Source organism: Pagrus major, chromosome 15, assembly GCF_040436345.1.
Source record: "Pagrus major chromosome 15, Pma_NU_1.0".
In the NCBI taxonomy this organism is placed as follows: Eukaryota; Metazoa; Chordata; class Actinopteri; order Spariformes; family Sparidae; genus Pagrus; species Pagrus major.
Genome location: NC_133229.1, coordinates 12,009,921 through 12,034,171, shown reverse-complemented (window position 1 = coordinate 12,034,171; position 24,251 = coordinate 12,009,921). Strand labels below are relative to the sequence as shown.

The following is a 24,251-nucleotide window of genomic DNA, read 5'->3' as shown; positions in this document are numbered from 1 at the left end:
TACAGTACTCATTATGGAACTGATTTTAGCAGCTCACTTTCATACCACAACTATTCCTGAGAGCGAAAGATCAAGTTGACATGAATAAAGGCAGAGCCCATATGGCTAATGGCTCAGTAGCCAGTACCATATGCAGCATTCATTCTCAAGCACTGTCCAATCAGCCACTTCAAACTGACAATATGTAATTTAAAGATTATTTTTAAATATTGGCTTCAAAGTTACTGAAGAGCAGCAAAAAAAAGTCTACAAAACCCCCCGAACAAGCAATGTTTTTTATCGAAGCGTTTGTTTTTGTGACTTTCGCTGTCACCTCTCATAAAGTATGTCTGAACTACTTTATTCATCCTTAGTCTGTACTGATTCTGATTTCTTTGGCAGCTGTGCCTTTATGTAGCTTCATATGGTTCCAGACAAGCGAGGCTAAAAGATCATCAAAGAAAGGCGAACAGACCTGAAATGTGCATTCACATTGGCACCTTTCAAGAACCTTTTCATATGGAGGCAAAGAGATACAAGGCCCTTTGTTTTTGCCGTAGGTTTGAATATCATTAGATCTACCATGACTGCAATAAATGCGAGTAGGTTCAGTAGCCTTTGCCCATGAGACAATAAAACACATATGGAAATGAGCCGACAGCATGACTAATAGCTTGCAGTGTGAACCACGCGGCCATCTCAGCAAAATGCCTGTTCTTTTTAAGTGAGCCATTATACAGTTATCAATGAGCCTGCGTCGCCTTTGATCTCTCTTTTAAGAGTTGAGGATTTTACACCCAAAGAAAGAAACACCTCAGAGAAGCCACTGGTTTGCATGCTGTCTACCGTTATGCCCGAAATGAGGATAAAACGAATACAAAGGAAGCTGTCACTCCCCGCATCCCTCCTGTCCCTAATCCCTCCACTCCTGAGTCTGTGCCTGCCACACCATCATCAGAGCTCAGATCAAAGTGTAAGAGAATGGCCCACAGGTCTGCACAGAGGGAGGGCTGACCTCCTCAGAGCTTACTATGTCCTTGGACCAAAGTCCTTTTAAGGGGCTAGACATTCATTGAAAACCGATTCTGTGCAGTGTGCCTAAATTGAGCTTTACTTTGGATCAGCGCTCATGCTTTGTGGACATTCCCTGAGGCAGTCATCGTATCTAATGTGTCAGTACTATAAAGACAATTTAGTCATCCCATTTGAAAGCTCTTATGCGCATACAGCTGGAACAAACCGAGGTCAGAAACATGCCTTATTGTTGTGCGTACAGTAAATATATTTGCATTCATGCCCATGGTCCGATAAGCTTAAATCTTTATTACTTAAAGCGCAGCAGACCACTATACACTGTAAATTGAAAAATAGTGTTTTCTCACGCTAATACGACACAGGCCTTGACCTCTCATCCCGCTCCTGTTAATTAGTGATGGTTGCTCTTACCTCTGGGCAAGCTCAGATTTATGGCTTTATGTTGTGGGGAGCTTTAAAGAGAAAGTGTTCTGCTGGGGCCGAGTCTGCCCACGGACGACATGGATAAACAGGCTTTTATACTCTGAATCAAAGCATGTAGATTCCTTAACTGCACATGTTTATGCTGTGTGTCACTGGAATCTACGTACACAAAGAGGAAAGCAAGTAGGTGTGAAATAAGATAATACATTTCCTAGTGTTGTAGTATAGTATAGATTTTACAAATAAGATAGTATAATTGCTATTGCCTGATGTTTTTTTATGTGCTTTGTGATCTAAGGCCCTATATAGTTTTACACACTGTAATCTATAGAACGATTTATTAAAACTTAAAAGCAATACTTGGACATTTTGGGATTATTTGCTGACTTATTGAGCATTACATAAGATCAAAATCTATTTCATCCCAGCACGGTCTGTCCTCAGAGACAGATCATTCACATGTTTAGCCTGCAGTAGCACAAACGCTGGCAGCTGAGGGAAATAGCTAGCCTCCAACTGAAAGAAAAAAAAGCCTTGCAGTTATCCAGGGTTATCTGTCTGCCCACAGTAGCTGCACTATTTTTTTCTCTTGCCCATTCATCTCACCCCAGTCCACGTTGGCTCATAAACATGCTGCAGCCTGTCTTTTATTCCCCCACAACATTGCGTCACAGGGGTTCACATGTATCACCGGAGTTGTGCAAGTGGGACGAGCTATCATCAGTGTTGCGGAACTGAGTGCGATGGAGGCAATCGCAGAGCACCCTGGGCTTCCGTTAACAAAGAGTTCATTAAGTCCAATAAATTCCCAGTTGACAAAAACATCCCAGGCTTCAAGTCTTGGAGTAATTATTCCTAAAGCACGAGGCCAATGAAGAAATCAGAAGAAACAGACTTACCCACCGGTATACTGTATGTTTTGCCTTACAGTATACAGGAAAAAGACAAACATTCAAGCTTCTAATTGGAAAATGTGTTCCTATGATTCAATAATAATTATGTACTTACCATGCTACCAAAGGGTCACTGCTACACCAGTGCAGGGAGCTCAATTCGATTTGCAGTTAATGAGGTTGGGTCTCTTAACGAATGTTAGTTTTTATTTTCTGTGCAGTGCTCTGGGAAATGTGGTTATGGCCTATTTTATCATCCGTTATGATTCCTAGCAGATCTCCCATCTACATTCACTTGGGTAATATTTAACTTAGCTTTTCCATTTTATACAATTAGACTGAAAATAAAACAGTCCAACAAAAATAAGATATTGGTGTCTTTATTACTTGTTATGTTAAATTTGCAACTTTGCATAATTCATGAAGAAGATTTTTATATATATATATATAAAAAACATCTGCAGGAAATCTATGTTGCCATCTTGTATATGGTTGTTGTGCTGCCAAAATATGACTTTGCCACTGTTCAATCAGTCAACCTTCAATGGGAGTTAATATCTATTGGGATTTGTGCATGTTCTTTATTCTGGGTGATTATTGGGCTGCAGCTAAGAATAATCTCTACTTTCACATCAACCATAGTAATTCTAGCCACCCTGCCGATCACATGCGACTGTACTACCCTTTCTCTCTTCTAATTTGTTACACTAACTCCTCTATAACCCCTGCACAATAGCTCTTCGCCCACTGCATGTAGTGCCAAAACACTTGCAAACCCCTAACCACATCGAAGCTCACCAATAAACCTTTATTGCTATAAATAATGCACGGCAGCTCTCAGTAGTTTGGATCAAACCACTTTGGCCAATTTGGGGATGCTACCAAGGCTTTTCTCAGTGAATCCAGCCTGATTAAAGCCCGGCCTTTATTTTTCAGCTTTCCATTGGCAGTCATTAGTATGCAATAGGCAGCAGTTTTGATTTTAGTCTCACATTGGTCCTGCCACAAAGACAGGGGCCGTGCAGCAAGTCACTTGTCTTCATATGTATGCCGTTCTGTCACCTCAAAATTCAGAGAGGGGTTTTGACTTTGAAGCCCCTTTTGATATGGTGCTTTTGAAATGTTGAAGGACGCCTTGAAAGGAAAAATGTTTAATTAGTAGCCTTATGATGGAAGGGTACCATAGGCTGGCTTTCACATTGCAAGAGAAAAACCCCCTTTTTTCCCTTCTCTGATTAAATGTGCTGTTGAAGTTGATTTATTAATGGAAATTAAAGAAATGTCTCATGAAAAATGCCCCCTAATTATTATTTTACTATTCATTTAGATCAACCACTTGGGAATCATCTGCTCTTGTGGTACAAATCGCGGGCTATATTTTAGGATTACTGAGAATTCTAACCTCCCAGCTCCATATGTTGCTAATCTCTACTGAGACGGTTTGACATGGGGTGTGGATATTTGAGAATCCGTATTCGCCCTGGTTTTACCGTCAGTGGAGGGATGTAGGGCTTGGCTTGTCTCTTTTGCTCCATTTTATCTTTGGCATTTCAGAGGCTTTCTCACTTTGTGATACTAGAGGTTTGATAGATTCAGACAGAATCCTCGTATTCCGCGCTTTGATCATTTTCTTTATGCCCACCTGTAATTTAGGCCTCCAAAATGCAAATGACTTTGAATGCTACACATCATGCACGCCATGATCTACATTCCTTTAGCACTCATTGGAATAATCAGAGGCTTTAGAGACCCTGAGGCATATTGAATGATGTCTTCTGTTGAGGTTAAAAAATATTCCAATCAAACATTTTGCTCAGAATTACCACAGATACATTTTTCCTTCATTTACAGCTTTCTTTGCTTTCATCAATCAGAATGCCTCCTACAGTTTATAATGTCACAGCTCTTGTGATAAATACAATAAAAAATTCATAACATCATTATAATCATGTTGGGGTGAAGATCTTAATCAAAGTAAAGTTCAAGGCTTTAAAGGAAGCGGACGTTGGATGCCATTAATTGTGAAATAAAAGCTGATCAAATAGCTGAGTCTTTGGTCTACTGGAACAAGTGAGGTGTGGTCACCAATAAAGCAAAAGAGAAGAAATGACCTGTACTAATGGTTCAGGTCGTAAATTCGGGATAGTATACAATTTTTCAGCATTATCAGCAGAACAGCTTAGTCAAGAATATTGTTCTTGGTCAATAGATAAATTGGTGGGTTACCCTTTACAGCAAAACCACAGCCAGCCACAACATAAATGGAGAGGCTTCTTACCAAAACAGGATCACAATCAGTGGAAATTAGATATAAAGGCCTGTCTCTAATAACAACCTATCTCAGAATAAAGTCATGTTTATCCATTTAGTTGTAGTAAATAAAGGCCTGGCCACTATTATTTAAATTTGACTGTATTTCACAATGATTCCTCCTCAGACAATAAAGCCACAGGTCAATTACCTCAGCTGTCAGTCTGAGGCTCTCTCCACTCCACAGCCTGCAGACATGTCTTAGATTTAATACACCAAAAGCACACTAATCTAATCAATAAGTTATATTTTAAAAAACAAGAAAATATCTGATAGGAAGTGTGCCTGCAGCTGTATAGACTCCTGGTGCAGTGGAGTAGTATATACAGTATACACTCAATATACATTTTGCTATTGAGTTTACTTGACATGTTCCTTGCCTACTCATTTGAATTCTGTCAATCATGTGCGGGTCACGTTGAGGTCAGCTAGTTTGTCTCACCGATGTGAATTCCTTTCTTTTGTCTTTGCCTCTCTCGTGCTCAGTGGTCAGTGATATAATTTCAGCTGATACTGAGCAGGAGTCCTCATACATAAATATGAGCACGTCTGGTTGCACGTGCCCTCAGTTCAGAGTAGTATCATTTTTATGCCGCTCTAAATGCTTTCTCTTTAACACTGAGGGAATCAGTGTCATGAGCTCACGTCTGTGGGAAATCACGGATGTATGAATAATAAAATAGAATGATTTCCTCCCAGAACTGGGCGATATTTATACATTCAATGTACTGGTTCAAAATATATATATATATATACTGTATATAAGTTACTGTATAAGTTTTCTAGGTACTTTATCTTTTTCATGTTTAAAGCAGCTGTCTAGTTCCCCATGCAATTACCATATTGTATTAAAAAAGCTTCTCAGTATACCTGTGCACTGTTGCTTTGGGCTTCAGGGTGAACTGTGCTTGATCAACCATACAGCTGGTCATGGACCAATGACTCAAGCAGCCATCAGTTTGGTATCTGCCTGTATTTGCTCCACTGCTCTGCCCTATCCACAGGCTGCAGCATTTACACCTTTTTTTGCCCATTAATCTCACCTCTGTCATGTGTATGACTGACGGACATGCCACATCCTGTCTTTCTCCTCCCTGCAACACTGCATCCATTGCATGTGCAGATGGGATCAGTGCTGAGTGTGACTAAGTGTGATAAATGCAATCATAGAACACCAGCAGTTTCATTATGGCCGAAGAGAGTCCAGTTATTGTGTCTGTCTTTGGTTCAATCCCAGTGTCTGACCCTGTGATCAGCGAGGACTCAGGGTTGTCCTACTGTGGAAGTGGAAGAGTTCCTTAGAAACACCCTATTCTGTCGCAACAAACTCAGCTGTTGATGGCCAGACTAAAAATATTTAACACAAAAATGGCTGTAAAGGTCCCCAGTTGTCCTTCAACATGTCCAGTGGTGTCACGCTTATAAATGCTGCAACGCAGATTTGAACTCACCCGTATGGCAGCCCTGTCTGTCGCCTGACCAATGTCCCATCTACCTCCATGAAGTGAGACATTGTATCCTGGCGACTAGGCTTTCAGGAATAAACAAAGAACCATCTCGGAAGCTGTACCTAGACTTCCATCATTAAAGCTATGGTTGTGGGTCTGATCATCAGTTCCTCCCGTGTACATGTAAAAGTGACATCAGTTTGATTGCTCATACAAGCCATCTTGTATGGTTGCTCGCTGTCATCGGTGTGGCAGTGCGTCAGGCAAAAATTGCAAAGCACCTTGGATAAAAGGGCTATTTAAATACAGCCAGCAACCTGTAGTTTGTAAAAAATTACACGATAAACAGCTGTATTGTCTAGCACTTTTCTACTCTCCAGCACTCTGCAACACATGCCACTCACACACACTCTGAGGCGTCCATGCGCGGTGCTCAACTGCTCATGAGGAGGAAAGAGTTTCAGTATCTTCTCCAAGGACATATCGACATGCAGCCGCAGCTGTGGATCGAACCTTCCGATTAGAGGATGACATGCTCTACCTCCTGAGCCACATAAAGCACAGACCCGAAAAAACAGAGAGTGGAAAATAGGGAGGACAGAACCAGTTTTAAAAAAAGCTAAAACCACACACTACTCTTTGGGTTTTTTTGCAACAATGTCTCTTATTTTTTTAATCAAATTATACACATTGCCATTATATCACAAAATGTGTTAATATGCACAACTCCTAATCCTTACTAACAGTAAGAAATCTTGCCTTAAAATTCATAATGAACTTCATATCACGATAAGAATAACCAAACAAACCTCAGACTGTAAGAATAGAAGACCAGGTTAAGATTTCAGCATAAAATACTCTGAGGTAGGAACGTTTTAAACTTTCAGTGTTTGTTTTCATAGCTGCTACAGACTGGCACTCGCACAGCACGATAGATACATGTTGATGTCAACAAAATCACTGTGGTAAGCACTATCTACAATTTCTGTAGTGTGGTTTGTCATTTCTTTCCTCTGTATCAGACGTTACCTACTGCTGCTTAGGGAAAGGATTTACTTGGTGGTGGCATATTTTCATATTTTATTGCTGGCAGGACCCTAGAGGAGGACAGGAATGCTCTGTTCTGGTTTATTCATAACAACACAGATTCTCCATCACAACGTTTTATGCAAACAGTTTTTCCTTGATAAGTTGTTTTCCAGATATCGTGCCCAGCAAGTAACTCCCTGCATGTAAACGCAGGCAGTGCTGCTGACTCCTAAATGGACACTCAGATATTATTGTGATAATACTTACACTTGATCACAGCAGATATAAAGAGCAGTGGTGGGACTCGGGCCATTAGGTTCCAGGTTTCTCACCCTCTGCATTTCTCCATCCTCCATTTAGCATAATGACACTCAAACAATCAGCGCTAACATTAGAATATGGAGTGGGGTATTATGCAGAACAAAAGGGTGTTAATGTGTCATATTTGAATATCCTGATCTGTAACCGTGACATGCTCCTCTCAGCAGCAGCAGCAGGTAGCTGATTCAGACAGAGAGACCAGGCATGACCTACATGCTTAAAGAATTACAGCAGTCAACAAAGAGGATTCTCTCGGATTCATGTTCTGATACTCTGATGTAAGCCCACACTGTGACAACAGTGGTGAATAATAACATACTTGTGGTTGCATTTGCACAAGGTCTCCCCTTGCCGCTGTGATTTATAAGCATAGCTTCCATCTGCAAACAGGCTAGGAGGCTTCAAGCTACGGGGGCAGCACCCTGGGTCCAGCGCTATTTACTCAGCCAGCCGAGACGAGGTGCTCCCCCGGCAGGATCCTGCAGTCACTGTGCCCATGCATGGTTTTCTTACCTTTACCTGTCTGCTGGTGGCTACTCTGCAGTGCCTGCAGCATGGGAAGGTGACAGCTACAGCAGGGCAGGCACATTTTGCCACAGGTTGAGCCATCTTTACGGTGTCATTACCTGCTGCTTAACAAATGACTGAAAGCTGCAGGCTATCATGGTCTCAGTGGAATAACAATGGCTTAGTTTTATGAGCACTGTCTTTGTAAAACTCTAGTCACACTTTGAAGTTAATGAATCATTGTTTTAATAAGCTGTGGTTAAAAAGTTCAAATCCTTATGTGAATATAACTATAAACACATGTGACTTATAATTAACATTAATAGAACACAAGGTATTTTTCCCAACAATGATCACTGTAGCCACTCCATACTGTTCTTAATACACTGTTAGCCGAATAACTGTGCAGAGATGCTGAGAGGGAAGGTGCTCCACTTTAAAGTGATGTGATAGATTAGGGAGGAGCCCTGGCAACAGAATAATTTCCCTGGTGACCAATTTCTGAACACTCCCTAAGCAAAGAAAATCAGCAACAAGCCAACATGTCAGGCACAGCCTCATGCCAGGGTGTAGGCCAACATGCTGACTCACTTCTAATGAGCAGCCAGAGACTGAAATAATAACCTAAACCAGGAATCATAGGTCATGACTGCTCATATACCGCTGACTGTCCTAATTAACATTAGACCTGATGCAATGTAAGCAGGTGTGAAGGCATGTACGCTAACAACTATCAAATAGCTTCTACGGTGGCCCAGTGTTGATGGGGAAGAAAAGAAAATAGTCTATGCTTTGCTACGCTTGCAGTGCTGCATGCTGTGGCTGCTTCAGAGATTTACTGTAGCTGTTTGTCACTTTCAGTTGTATTTTACTTGGGTGTTCTTGCAAATTATAGGCAATGGGGTCATGTAACTAAGTACATTTACTCAAGTACTCTATTTAAGTACAAAGTTGAGGTACTTAGTTCTTTTCTTTTCATGCCACTTCCTACTTCCACTTCGCTACATTTCAGAGAGAAATCTACTTTTTACTGCAATTATTTGACAGCTTTAGTTACAAGTTGCTTTACAAATTAAGATGATTGCTTGATTAATCAAGTCGTCAATTGACTGAATCTGTCTGTCCGTCTTTTTGTCTTTCTCACTGTTTTCATTTTTTTTACAAACAGAACAATCACTCGATTCCTGGAGAAAAGTTGGTATAGAAAAGTTGATGTAGCAGTCAGTACTTAAAGAAGATTTTCCTGATTATACTTAGATGGACTTTGCTCTGATTAGACACTGGTAATCATTTGTGCTCTGTCTCTAAAAGAGGTAAAGCTTAAGCTTTCATTATGACTCACCACTCATCTGCTCTGCATGTGAATAATTGCAATTAAGAAGGTACTACTGCAGTAAACAGGCACTGATGTTTTCCACTTGTTCACATTTGCATAAGGAAAGTGTTCTTTAACAGCTAAAGCTTTTAATGATTTTAACAAAACTTGAAGCTTATAAACAATATTGAGCATGTTGGCATTTACAGATATTGATTATCAGTAAGATTTATCATTTGTAAACACCTCAGTGTAATTTATTGCTTGCTGTGCGGCTGATTTATGGATGAAAAGGAGATGTGTCTGCCAAAATGCTCTCCAGGCTTTACAGTTTTATTGGATATATACCTCTCTTCACTTTTTGCAATAACCGTCCTTTAAACAAGTAAGTGACGTCTGCATATGCCACAAAGGTGTCAGATCTTTACAGCATCCCGTTAAGTGATAAGCCGATGCATTTTCACGCCACAAAGATCAATACCCCTTTAATGCATCAGCCAGGGAACTAATAAAAAAGATTTTAATTGATTATGCTGATGGCATGTCTTCGCCACAGCCTGTGATGTGTTAAGGTTTAGATGCCGTCAGAGCAGAAGTTCAAGTTAAAGAGACTGACATCGCGGCCTTCCAGCTGAGAGAGGATAACAAGGCTTCTGGCTCAGGATCAGTCTGGCAGCAGACACCAGCTTGAGGCATAGACAGGAAAAAATGCTCATCTTGTCTTACGATTGAATTTATTTTACTTTCCCCTTTTTATTACACAGCTTCAAATAGATTCCTCCTGCAAAAGTAAATCTTGATTCCTGTTTGTATTGACTTTTACCAAAAGTAAAACTTGCATAATTAAATACAGTGCAGCTGAAAGTATTGAGATATTCACTTGCTTCCAAGATGCTGCCAGCAAGCTGATAATAACATCTGTATAAAGCATTTTATTTGAGCAATTGTTTAAACATCTTTTGTATAATACATATTTGTTAAAATCTGACATCCAATTTGTACACTGTTATTACTTCTTTCTGGTTTGTTTTGGATATTTGACCAGTTTGGTGTCCTCAGTCTTAATATGCCTCTGTGTGTGCCATGGGCAGAGGTTGGTAGAGGACTAAAAATGGCCATGCTTTTCTACGCTTCATCATCTGAGGTTTGTGTCAGACCCAGACAGTCATCTGGAAAGGTCAACGCTTCGGTAAAAAGATTTAAATCAGCCCACAGAAAAAAGATTCACCTTGACAGGCGGAACCTGAAAACTGGTAAATAAGAATACAAACAGAGACTCATTCCTCTTCGCTTAAAGCAAGGACAAACGGACCACTGCATTTCAAAGCGTGAGTGATGCTTTGGGGAAAAATAAATCTTTTTAATCAATTGTTTGCTTAATTTGTGAATTATGTTTATTTCTTCGCTCAGTTGAAAAGACTCTAAAGATTAGAACCCTGACCACTTGTTTTTGTAATCAAAATACGAGCAGACATTTATTTGCCATCTTTTTCTTTCAGATCTATTAATTGTGTTTTTAGTTCTAAAATGAAGTGATCTTGGCACGGCTGCTAGAAAGAGCGTGTTTCTAAATACAACTTGACAGGGTCAGTGTGGCAAAACAAACTGTTGGCTTTTAGTTTTGGCACTGGGAGAATTTGACATATGGGTGTTATTCGTTGATGAATCTCTGTAGTGTTTTGTTGTTCTATATTCATCCAGTTGTGAGCAGCTAGTGGAAATGTTTTCCCTTTTTTTTTTCTCCTTTGTCACCTTATTATATTAATGTTGTGGCCACGCCTTTTGATGAATGCAGGAACTAAAAGCACGCATTCAGCTGCTTCTGAGGACAAATGGGACCTTTGAAAAAAAATCCTTTCTCTTTACTGTTTATTAATATACTTAAAAAGATGAATGTGAAATGGGGAAGCTTACAGCATTGCCTATGTATCATAATGTATTTGTTCACAGAAGTAAAGAATAATGAAACTATTTTCAGCTATAAAGCCATGCTTGAATAATATGTCTGCTGCAAAGTGCTACAAAGCAAGAACTATTACAAGGTGGTTACTTTTTATAATCTTTTTGGAAAAGACAGCCATAAATATATGCAGGCTTTTGCTCTTTAGCTTCATAATATGTATTCTGATTCTCTGCATGTCTGTTTTTGTTTGTCCCCACACTTTAATGGTTGGTGGGTTATTATCGATTCCTCCTATTGATCCAAATGTGGCAACAATGACTTTGTGATTTTGTTTTTAGCTTTCTCATTATTTCAATCAAATGCGCTGAAAAGCCTCTCACTGTGATGTCCTTGTTGTTATTGAGACACAGTTGGGTCACTGTTGGCATCAACTTTACACAGAATTAAGTCTGTCTGTTCTTCTATTTAGCTATCTAAATGCATTAAATCAAAGACAAGTATCAAGCTGAAACAAACTTTATAATGGGAGGCACCCTTCAGTTGCTGGGTAAGTTACATAAACATTTTTGTGGAAGAGAAGCTCTGAGTGTAAGTTTGGGCTTTAGGCGACAGGATCAATTGACCTCATTTGGTTATTCATGTGCTGAAGATTATTAAGCAGCAAAGCTCCACATGTACCTATGAATTCACATGAGTCTGATCCACCATGCCCTCAAGCAACATATGCAAACTACGACTGTTATGGACATAAAGTACGGGCATTGAGTACTAATGGGCTGTCGAGTACAACAGTGCAACAGTACATGTAAGAATAATGCCTCTTTAACACAGCAGCGTGATCATGTTCCATGATAAATCTGATGTGTGTTTTTGGAAGTCAAGAAAAAAGTACGCTGAATAAGTTTGTGTGTATTTTAGTGCAGTGTGCATTGGAGCTGGAGTGTGGTTTACAGTACAGTTCTACTTTAGCATCGCAGGGATACTGTAAATTGCTCCTCTTGGGAGCGAGCAAGAGAGGAAGTAGAGGCAAATAACAAACATACAAAGGTAAACAGTAGGCATCCCACAATGGCTACAGTTTAATGCAGATGAATGTAGTCATGCAATATTTACTTTAAGTTGTTGATTTTTTAATTGCTCTGCTCTAGTCTTTATCTTTGCTTGTTAAATAGTAATGATAAGTTCAGTGTGTTTAACTATAAAAGGAAAAAGAGTAAAGGACTGACAAAAAAGCTTGTTGGATTCAACATCTTGGACGGAAGAGATTTTATCTCCTGTGATTAGGCACTAAAATAAACTACAACTGATAAGTTACTTTTGTTTCGTACCATTTATCCAATGTATGTGAATGTGCTTTGACTTTTATTCCTTTTTCTTTCTCTCTGCTCAGGCCTTCCCATGTATATCCACAGGCATTTATGGTAAGACAAATCTCTCTTATTTTCTTTCCTTTACTTTGACCTTATATTTGTTTTTTTTTGCTTTACATACATGCTTTATCCAGCTCCTTCTAACTCCCAATGCGTCAAATACAGCAGCTTGGTCAGTGGCTGTTCAGACAGGACGCCGAAGCGCCGTGCTCGGAAATTCTCGCGTGAGCCACAGCCCTTCTGTTCACACCAGACACAAATTTCTCTGCGCCGGTCGGCAAACGGCTCTGCTCCTCAGCTATTCTGTAGTCACACTTGGAGCTGTTTTTTCACCATAGGAAAGTAAATAACTGCATAAAATTTCAATGCCATGTTTTCCTGACAACTGTAAATGTATGTCCACTTCATAGTAATGAGTAGTTTTCTGTCAATCGGGGTGTTTAATTATCGAAAATAGTTTTATTTTGAAATTTGTTTTATTTTGAAAATCGACCGGATTCTCTCGTTGTTGCTTTGTTTGACTTCCTGCCTGGCTTGACACATTCGGCCGCAGCACACGAAAAAAATAGACCAGACGCCGAAATGATTGCTGCACGGCGTGCGCCAGCAGCGGAGCAGAGCGCCACGGCGCTTCCTATGTGAACGACACAATTGGTTAACATGGGCGCCGAAATGAAAATGGCTCCGCTCCTCGGCGCTTCGCAGCTAATCGCGGCACTTCAGCGTCCTGTCTGAGCCCGGCGTAATACCGAAGTATAAAAAGCAAGAAAAGTCCTTGTCAGGGGTGGTTGGATGGGTCACACACCTTTCTCTCCAGTGACCGGGATTTGTGTCCCGTGTGTGACCAAGTGTCAAGGTTAACTTTCTTCATGTTATATAAGTAAGATAACTTTAAGTCACGAAACATGCGTTACTGATATGACTGAACTTAGCTAACCAAGTAGTTGGGTACCTAACCCTAACCAAACTACTACAACCATTTTCACAACATTTCACCCCTGCACATGCAACTGCAACTACCTGTAGAGGGGTAAGTAAGCGTCATACTTTGAAGCTCAAGGCCACTGACCAAGCAGGAGTTGGGAGTAAGAACGTGTTGGTTTTATCATAACAATCTGCATGAATTAACACTTTGTGCCTGCCCCATCTTTTATGCATATATATGAAAGATCTAGTGTGTAGGATTGAGATGCATCTTGTCTTGAGGTTGCAGATTGCAACCAACTGAACATCCCTTGCCTCAGCTTCCCCTACAATGGTCGGAAAAACACAAATGTCCCTCTCATAGAACCAGTGTTTGGTTTGTCTGTTCTGGGCTACTGTAGAAACTGTACAACATGGCAGACTCTGTAGATATATAAGTCTCATTTTAAGGTAAAGAAAAGACAACTATTCTTAGTTTTCTGGTGATTATGCATTAATTAAACATTATTATCGTTGATAATTTTTAATAATATATAACATTTCCACCAATAGAGCCCCAAAAATTCAACACACAGGACCTTGAATACTTTATTATTATAAGGGCTTTGTCTTTGAAGAAGAATACACTGGAAACGTACTGTACCAACAAGTTCACCTTACACCATGTTGCACAAAGACACAACCTAGTATAAGGTGAACAAAATGTAGACCCTGAACAATGCTCATGCTCCCTCCTGGGACCAGGCCTAATATGCAGTAAGGCTTCCTTGCCAAAGAGTGAGTGTGCTAATTAGACTTAAACAAAGTCACATTGAAAACATGCCAAACTTGTTGATGTAAACAGGCTTTGAAGTTACGATGGCAAAAAATGTTGTTAGATGCAGAGAAAGTGATGGAGTTTGTATCATATAGTGCAGTACATTCCTTCTGCTGGGGAGAAATAATTATTTTCTCACCATTCTTACATCCTGTATATAGTGTTTGCCTCCCGTTGAATTTTCACATAGGTTCCAAATAATCCCAGTGGAGGCCAAATGTATAAGGATTATTTAACATACTAATTTTAATTCGCTTTCACTAACAACAAGTCCGCAACAATGTGGTTCGATAAAAGCAGTCACAACTGTGGCAAACTTATGAATAATTTCAGATGACCAAGATGTCTGTTTGGTGTAACACAGTGCTTTTGTCATTGTTTAAATAAAGGCCAATGAGGGACAGTAACCCATGTTCAGAGATCTGTAACTGTTTAGGCAGTTATCTCGTGAGAGTCGTTAGGCGCTCTGATCACACTTTATGATCATTCACCCAAGGAATATTAAGACAGTTTTACAAGACCAGGTGCTCCCAAGATGTTCTCATATACATGTACAGCCTTGAAAATGCCTCTGGGTCCAATGTAAGACAAATTCAAAAGCAGTTTCTTTAACACCACAGTGAACTTGTAACCTGTCCATGGCCTCTCCAGTCACCAAAACTAAACATTAATCGTTTATGGGTTTACACCTCTATCATCACTGAAAAAGCTGGAGGCTTTCCTTCAGTAAGAATGATGTAATCTATATCTAAAATTGTGTCAGGACAGAAAACCCAGGAAGATTAAAGCTGTTCTGAAGTAAAAAGGTGGCCCTTGATCGCTCAGATGCTTGACAATTCTTACACATTCACTTAAGATTTATTTCATGCATAATACTTTCTGATATCCTCAACTTGCGTAATTGCGTTGAGGTTTTGTTCTAAACAAAGTTGGCAGCCTTCTAAGAAATCGAATACCAAGCGGTTAATTCGACGTGGCTGCTCATTTTTGCATCATTGCATGTTTTCTTTTTAGCGGGGTACTTTCTAACACTGATGGTGTAAATGACAGCCACAGTTGAGTTACTTGAATGCACTGCCACTAATTAAGACCGGATGCTGGGCTGTTTAACTGTATGTGCCGACATTTGCAGCTGAATTGCAAAATGCAAGCAAAGCAACACCCGTCATTGATTTTCATTAGATTTTTTTTAAATGTCAGACATGTTGAAAATATAATGCTGAAGGATACATCTCACGAAAGGTGCAAAAAAGTGTTCTACCACCTTAAAACGAAAAAATGGTTTATGAAACCAACAACATATTTTTGAAAATGCACTCCTCCTCCCTCAAGAAGGAAGGTGAGCAGCTGTGGCTCCTCCTGCAAGGCCTCCTGTCTATGTGTCAGAGTGTCCATGAGTTTCTACCACTTGCATGGCATGCCACTGCCATCGGTGTGAATGAAAGTGTTAATGGGTGAATCACTTGCAAACCCCTTTATCCGTTAAGGTAAAAAAAAAAAAAAACTATACATATATAACTACAGTCCATTGTGTTTCAGTTCAAAAAGAGGTTAGTGACTGATATCATAATTATGACTGGCAGCATGCATCAGAAACACAGAAGTCCCTAAACTTCAGTACTGGTGCATATATAGGAACATAGATTAGCCACATGTGTAACGTAAAAAAGCAGCCTCAGGGAAACATGAAATAAGCCTCTTTACACATGTGAACACATCTGTTTTTCCTCTAAAAATGTCACAACAACATGATGCAATTTCCATCGAAAGCCATCACTCTTTCTCCTTTATCAACCCTGTGTGCTGACTAACTGGCAGCTGTCACCATGTTGCACACTGAAAACATCCAAACACTTAGTGCAAATCACTGATTATAGAGTCTGACAGACTGCTGTTTGCTGTGCTCATTAAACCAGCCATAAACACACAGTAACAGAGTAACTTCCCTTAAATTATTTTTTTCGATCTTAACCAGTCTCTGGGCAAAAAGCATCTGCCACATTATTAACAACCAGGGTGCTGATCTGATGTGATTTCATTGCTATAAGAGACGCAGCTGAGACGCACTCACTGGATTAACAAAATGAATAGCTAATTATGGTGCAGTTGTTAGTTCAACAAGCTGTCAGTGTATCCAAACAGCTGCAGGTCTATATATAAACGCCCAGGCGGCACAGTTAAACTTCTATGCACATGTATAGATATTCCAAGTGGTCAAGCATCCTGATACACAGCATAGCATACACTTGTTAGTGAAGCTCAGTGTGTGCACTAAAGAGAGCCTTGGTGTTTCTTAATGACTAGATGTTTATAATTACACTCTGTGCTGGATAGAACTCTTCCCTCTTGGGATATTGAACATTTTCCACCCATCACTTCAGCAATTCGCACAGTTTAGTACACAACAACTCCTCATCATCTCCTCTCACCATCTCTCTCTTAAGTATTGCTTGTTTTCTGCCACCTGTCTCTGCACAAAACTCAAAATGGCTATTACTGAAGTGTTAATGATAAGAAGGGCTAAAGTTGTAATTTCTTTCTCACATTTTTTCTCTCAGTCTCCCCTATCTCTCTCTCTCCCTTGCCCATTATTTAACTGCAAATTTTATAGTCAGTGTAGATAAGTTCAGCAGCCATTTCTGTAAAATTCACTCCCTTCTCTAACATTATCTTGTGTTGCATGGGAAGTTTCTTCAGCATATTCTGCGTCCGAACAAGCATTATGTTGCATTCATACTTCTCTGTTATTTTTCCATACCAAAAGTCCCCAAAGTAATTATGTGAACATGTTAGTTACTCACTAAAAAACTGCAGTAAATCCTTCATAAACTTGTTTGTCTCTGACTCATTGGTGTCTGACTCGTTAGGGACTCAACAACTTTGGCAAATCCTGAGTAAATTAACTAAAATTACAAAATTACAAAGTATTGTCTTTAAAACATAAACCAAATTTGAGTTTGTGGCAGTGATAACACTTTTGCAGGTCGAATTAAATGCACTAAAAGGAACTATTATTTGGTTATGAAACAGTCTCAATTTAATGCTGATGCCTCTGTATAACCTACACAAGCAAACAAGCCCATCAGTGAGCTAGCTAGCTAGCCAGATCAAGATCTTTACCTTAGGAGGCAGTGGTGCTCATACTGCTTTTGTCCACAGGGGTTGCCAGAATCAATATAAATAAAAGTTCCCTGTTGCCGCTTTCAATAAATAAAATGAAGAATTTCAGGAAAGATGTGGCATTTTGGAGTAAAACAGCGCTATTTTAGTGACACAAAGGGAGGCCAAATACTTGCATGAGGGTACTGTTTGTACTGTACACTGCTGACGAGGGCAATGCCTATTCCTTGTCAACGTGAGGCCATGTGCTGCATTGCCAGTAGAATCCCATCGTAGCACTCCACCAGCAGCCCCTCACATCAAAGTGGTAGGCTGTGCAGAGCCAAGCACACCGCAGAGGGGGGGAATTAAACAGCCTATTCAATAAATAAACAGCTTAGCGCTTGCCATAACTGCATCTCCATAGAACAATGCAGCTGATTAAGACTGAAGATCTTCACACAGCAGAGGGTAAATAGAGGAGGGACTTTGAAAGGAACTACAGTATAGTATAGTGCTGTGATGTTATTCTCTCAGACTCCTCCCTGTGCCCCCTGAGTACTGCCATGTTCTGAAAGAGGCCGTGCTCCCTTGTCAGGCATTCTGACATTTTCTGTACATTTTAGATAACCTTTAAGGTCAACCTCCATTTCGGCAATGTAAACGAAAGCTATTTAGTATAAAAGACACATCCTCCTCTCCTCCTCATCTCTTTCTTTCTCTCTATTTTTGTGTGCGTGTGTGTGTTTCTGTCTCTGTAGGATACACTCAGATATAGCCATAGTTTTATATATGTGCACACTGTCATGCACCCAGGAACTAAACTTATGCACATGTGCTTGACCCATTTCCACACTCGATTGTAGTAGCAAAACAAATCCTGTGCCGCCAACATTGTGACAGAGAGGAATCAAGAACAAGTTATCCAAGGCCTTTTGTGGTGGGAAAAACAGATTTGTCAGGACAGCTAATGCTAATTGACACTCTCTTTCACGCCTCCATATTCCAGGAGACTCAGTCACCATTGACAGATGATGGGAGAACAGGGAGGTTGGGTGTAGCAGGGGTGCGCAGGGGGTACCTTAGACGCTCGGAAAGAAAAATGAGGGCTCACACTGCGCTGACAGTCCAATCCCTCAGTCCGGCCCATTAGCCACAACAGAATTTTTGCACGGAGAGTGTGTCGGAGGTACCACCCATAAACAAACTGGTGCCCACCGTGGGCCATGAGGTCACCCAGCATGATAGAGGTTATTAAGTGCTGCTCCTGTTTGCACATCAATCACAGACATGCGACCCGGGTTTAAATGGATTATTCCTTCCAAGAAGGAGACACCTCTGAATGTCTCACAAGATCAGTGCCAAGAGTCCAACTACCTAGACTTAGAGAGGTCATTCTCTCTTTTTGTATCCCTCTCTCTCATGTCTTCACTCTCCTGTAGTCCTTTTTCTCCCTCACACGTCATTCTTACACGACACTAATATGCTCGCTCGCATGCAAGCAGAAGTGTTTGCTCAAGCAAAACCACATACATAAAAATCCCATTTCAAGATGCACTGTGGACAATTTAGCCTTGCAGAGATCACATCTTAGCTGAAAGAGTACTTTCCAACAGCCTTGTAATGAGCTGTACAGTTTAGGAGGCACCTGCTAAGATCAATCTTAGCCCACAGCAGAGGGCTCACTTGGCACAATATGAAAAGCAAGGACGTGAACATTAAGTCTACTACTAACCTGACAGATGCCATCTCACAGATAACCCTATCAAAACAGAAGCCCACTTCATAGTACAAATATCCCCCTGTTTACTGCTCACCCTCCACCCCTGGCTCGTCTGTCTCTGTGACTGATCTGAGGATTGTTGACAGAAGAGTTTTCCCTCTGACTGGTGGCTGTGGGAGATATGCGGATGTAATCCACCCAAGCTCTACTGGTATGTCCACACTGCCATTCTACTGTACTGTCCAGATCAAAGGTGTCAAGCAGCTAAGAATTTTTTCCTCCAGCCAGCATCGCGCTCTGGTACTCTTCATCTCGGTCTAGGATTAAGAAGGTTGGAGCCATTCACGGCACCTTATCTCGCAGCAGTGATGGCTTGCTGCTAGCTTGCCAGAGATGGCCTGGGCAAGTTCCCCCCTTCTCTTAAAACCCAGGGTTTACTACAGGGAGCTTAGCCCAGCTGGGTTTGGAATTTTCAAGGTACATAGGGGCAACGTGCTGTATCAGTGGGTAGCCGAGTGTGTGCTCAGAGGGAACAGGAGCTTCGTAGCCCATTTAACTGAGTCACACAGTGTGCATTGTATTCAACAGTAGCCTTGCTCCACCATTTTCATGGATGATAAGCCAAATGTAAAAACACTTCCCACCCACAGGACAACAGATTTAGGCCTTTGAGAAACTTGGTTGAGCATTAAACTTTTGCATATCATACACTCTTTAGGATGTTTTTTAAAGTGTCAGGTGTTAATTTTAGCATGTAGGACAAAGCCTGGCATCACCTATATGGAACGTTTCCAAGGAAGGTCATCATCTGTTGTGCCACGGAGGCTGCCCTCTTTCTTTCTACCTCTTTTTTTCTGCCTGTCTTCCTCACACAGCACCCTCCCATCCCTCTTTGTCTCTGTCTCCTTCTGTGGGGCTGCAAAGTCGGTCATGGTCACAGCCTTGCCGCGTCCCGCTGTTGGTGTAGAGAGGAGCTCCAGGCCATTTGACACCCACGCTTTGGCGTCTAGAGTCCTGGGGCGCTACTCTGTCCTCCACCCCGGGTCACCTCACCTCTCCTCTGGGCCCTGATGGGGTGACAACCCTCTCCCCCACCCTCTGTTTCCAGATGAAAACACAGGGCTGCTGCCCTCAACTGTGCCGCATTTAATGATTTCCTCCTGCTCCCAAAACCACAATCAACCAATCTACTTTGTACTACATCGTGCTTAAATGATTCTGTCCTGCCTGTCTGTTATAATAAGTGTCTTTAGAGGCAGCAGTCAGATTCACTGTGCTCTATTTTATTGATTAAGAAGGAAAATGCTACATTTCCTCTTTATAGCAACATTTTAAAGACGTTTCTAAGCAAAAAGAAAAGCAGTCCTGTATTAAAAAATATCAAAAATCTATATTTAAAGATCTTTGTTAAGAACTTTTCAAAAACGGATAAATGTGGCACTTTTGTTGTTACTGGGTTGTTTTCTGTTGCAGATTTCTTATATTTACCACAATTCCAACACCTGTGGTGAATTGACCAGTGCCATATACCCCAGCCTCAGGCTACATGCTACTTCAAGGTAGACAGCTCATCAAAATGAATGACGAGTGTTGAGACGTCAACTTGACCAGCTACAAAAGAGGGAATACGGAGCGGGACCAACAATACGATTCTTGCCTCAAGGGGAGAAAAGCTGTTCTTTGTATGTTTCAAGAATTCAGTCAGCATTTGTTTAGCAAGCCTCGGCCACATACCCGTACAAAACATCAGGATGTCCTCATAAAAAAACAACACTAGAAATGATATAGCCCTAAAATAACAGCAGGTTGTGGTATCCTTGATACACTATAAGCTCACTCAGGAAAAACAAAACTGGTGTGGTCTGCAGTATGTGCCTCCCCATATATTTGCAAACAAAGAATGGGAATGTATCATAGCACAGACATGAATTCAACCTACCTCTACTCGCTTTATCAGGCGATGCAGCTACTTCTCACTCCTTCTCACCAGAGAAAAACACCTTAGCTACACAAATTTGTTGTGGAAGTTAACTCTGTAAATTTAGGATGTGAAAGAGTTGCCATGCTGGCAAAAGAGAGAGCAAGGCCGTGCTTGTTCTTGAAGAAAATATTCCCCCTAAGACTGAGTGCACATTTATATTATTTTCCCTACGTTCCAGTTCAGTGGATATTTTTGTACATGAACTTCTCTTCCCAACTTTTTCGCAGTCAAGAGTGAGATATCTGTGATATAAACTGGGAGCTGTTTCTATGAACTGAGTCACAACTTGTACTTTTGATCTTCAACATCCAAAGCAATGACTTTCCTTTGGTTTCTAGTTTTTATTTAAAGTACATAAAACCATATTCCTTAAAAGTCACCCAGGGTCCTGTACAGTGTTCATAAAGGTGTTTTACACATGCCTTAGAGAGGGGGCAGAGACTCTGTCTGCTGGTTGCATCAGAGATTAGAGTGGGCTCTCTTTTTATTCATATTAACAAAGGTCCTACACGCTGAAGATCATAGGAATAAAATATGTGAATTCTGTTTTAAGATGAATCTTCCCTTTGGCGGAACACACTGGGATGACGTGGAGACATGGATGAAAATGTACCTTTCACTTAAAAGGAAATTAAACCAAGTCATCTTTTTCATATAGTTTGATCAAGCTTTTTTAATTGTTGCTTAAAATGAATCAAATGGATGAAACACTAACTGAGAAGACCTGCCTTACTGTTTTCGCAGGTCAGATTCAGTGATTATCTAATTTCATTCTCCCTGGTCATAAATCCAGATTAGTTGTGGTCACTGAACTCATAACTACCATTGCCGTCAACATCACTGGATGTACTATGCAAATGTTATGTAAGCTTGCTGTGCCACTGTAACCCTTGTTCACATGGCACGTGCCATAGTCACCAACCCACCCCCAGCCCCTCCTCTCTGTCTGGATGCTGTGCTCTGCTTGGTGATGAAGTAGAGGAGCCTTCAGCAGAAATAACACTGCACCACCTGAGTCCTCATCAGCGGCGCTGCGCTGCACATATCCCATCAGTGCGCCTCACTAAGACAAATCTCCCTGAGCCGGCCATATTCCCAGCATAGGTGAGAGAGGAGCCGAGCCAAGCAGTGCAGGGACCCTGGAGGGCCCACCATCACTGCGCCTGACGCCAGCTCTCCACCTCCTGACAGATTAGCTTTCACCGAACCCTCCACACAGCAAATGGAGCAAAAGAGAATGAGAAGGAAGTGTTGAGTGGAGGAGGTGTAGAAGTAAAACACTGAACTTCTTCATTTTGTGTGCACTTGAGCATATAAAAGAGTCAGCTCACTTAATCCTTCTTTGTACATCATCTTTTTCAACAACTATAAGTGGATTTTGTACCATCTACGGTGACTGTGGCCAAGAGAGGTGATGGAAGTGATGATTGAGGTCATTTTATTGTATCTGATTTTCAGCACATAAACATACTTGGCCAGGCTGACAGGGATAGAGAGTAAAAAGAGAGGAGAGGTGAGGAGAGGTTAAGGTAGTGGATAGTGTGAAGGAGACAAATGATGAGAGAGAGAGCTGCCGATGCTCTCGAACTGCTGCTGTTGACCTTGGGCCGTCGATGATGCTGCCGAGCAGAGTTCTCCTGGCAGGCTGCCCCCAACTGCACTGACCCCTTTTTCCAGCCTTCCATCTAACACTCTCTCTGTCATCTCTTTTCCACCATTTGTTTACATCATTCTGCTTTCCTGTTATCTTTCTCATTGGTTCTGAAGTTCACCTCGTATCACCCCACCCCACCCCCCACCACCCCCTTTACAGCTCTACTATGATTAATAGGTATAGCTCTCAAATCAATAGAGCATTTGTAGAAACTCCACATTGAATAGATTAAATGTAAACCCACTGATGGTGACCAGAATGAACACAATGTTCTATTATTATGATTAAGACCTGTTTTTAACCTTAAATTAAATGAACCTCTCTTCATCTCTCTTGAGGTGACATACAGTATAGGAGTTCAAAGGCAGGCGCTTACTTCTTATAATGATATACTTATTTATTTTGTTTATGTGCTTACTCCTATGACACCTCTCTCGATGTGTTAACTCGTCCTAAACAGCTGGTCCTATCTCCGTGGATCTATTTTTCTCAGCTTTCTCGTCTTCTGCACATCTGTTTGCCTACGTTACTGGATGTGTGAGCTGGAGTGTCGGTACACCTGCATATGTGTGGAAACGGATTTCAAAAAGGAAACATCACCAGACAAAGTGATATCGCTGTAAAGGTTAAGTGTGTTTGGGAGACAGTCAGGTGACCTGCAAACTGATTTGGCATGCTGGATTAGGTTCTGAGCGCACAGCTCTGGGGGCAGCTTTTTGAAGGGCAGGAGCTGTGAACGGGCCATGCACTGTCTGCAGACGGTACCTAACAGAGCCATAGGAGGAGCAGTCTGGCTGTCACTGCCGGCTGGTATGCAGCTCACATCTCGCTCCAACCAGGACTTGAACAGGAGCTCAGCTAGGCCAAGGCAGCACTTCAGCCCCTCTCTTCTCCTCCTGTCAGGCAGAGAAGGGGGAGGAGAAGAACAACAACAGAGAGAAAGACATCAACTGTAGTCAGATAGGTGAGGGTGGTGGGGATAATACATACAGTATATATCTTGGCTGTCACGGCAGTTGATTTCGAGCATTTACAGAATACTTATTGAGAGGCTTTGACAGCTGGTGGTCTGGGTGAGAGATGAGAGAGTTCAGGAATTTTTCATTTTTCTTTACATCCGACTTAAAGGGTGGAGGTCACTGCAGTACTTGTAAGCCTGTTTCATAGGTCATAGAATGGTATTGTCGTGGTAATGACCCGGGAAAAGGAAAATATTTGAGAATGTGACCCAGGCAATAACCAACCGGTTACAACTGTGGCGTGACCCATGTATCAGTTGATGTGGGTTGAAATTGAGGTCTTGACCTCTGTCGTTAAAGGAGGACAGTGCCTTCTGCAACCTGTGGTCCCTCATGGAGGTGAGGGGTTATAATACTGAAGAGCGTTGAGTTTTAAATCCTTTGCTGGGTCACTCAGGACTGAAAATATGTTTGCTTATTGTGTTCTGGTGTTTTCAAAGGGTATAAAGTGGTGTACTTGCAAGGTAACTTCAGACTAGCTCTAGGATTCGTACAGAGACG

The 24,251-nt window shown here is 41.2% G+C and overlaps 1 protein-coding gene across 5 annotated transcripts in view; it reads left to right on the top strand.

Annotated features, from left to right (window-relative positions):
• macrod2 (mono-ADP ribosylhydrolase 2) overlaps positions 1-24,251 on the top strand; it is a 432,177-nt gene that overhangs the window by 311,883 nt on the left and 96,043 nt on the right. For all 5 annotated transcript variants that reach the window (XM_073481704.1, XM_073481703.1, XM_073481702.1 and 2 more), the window contains exon 7: positions 12,554-12,584. In XM_073481704.1, coding sequence (XP_073337805.1) covers positions 12,554-12,584 — 31 coding nt within the window. The remainder of the gene's footprint in view (positions 1-12,553; positions 12,585-24,251) is intronic.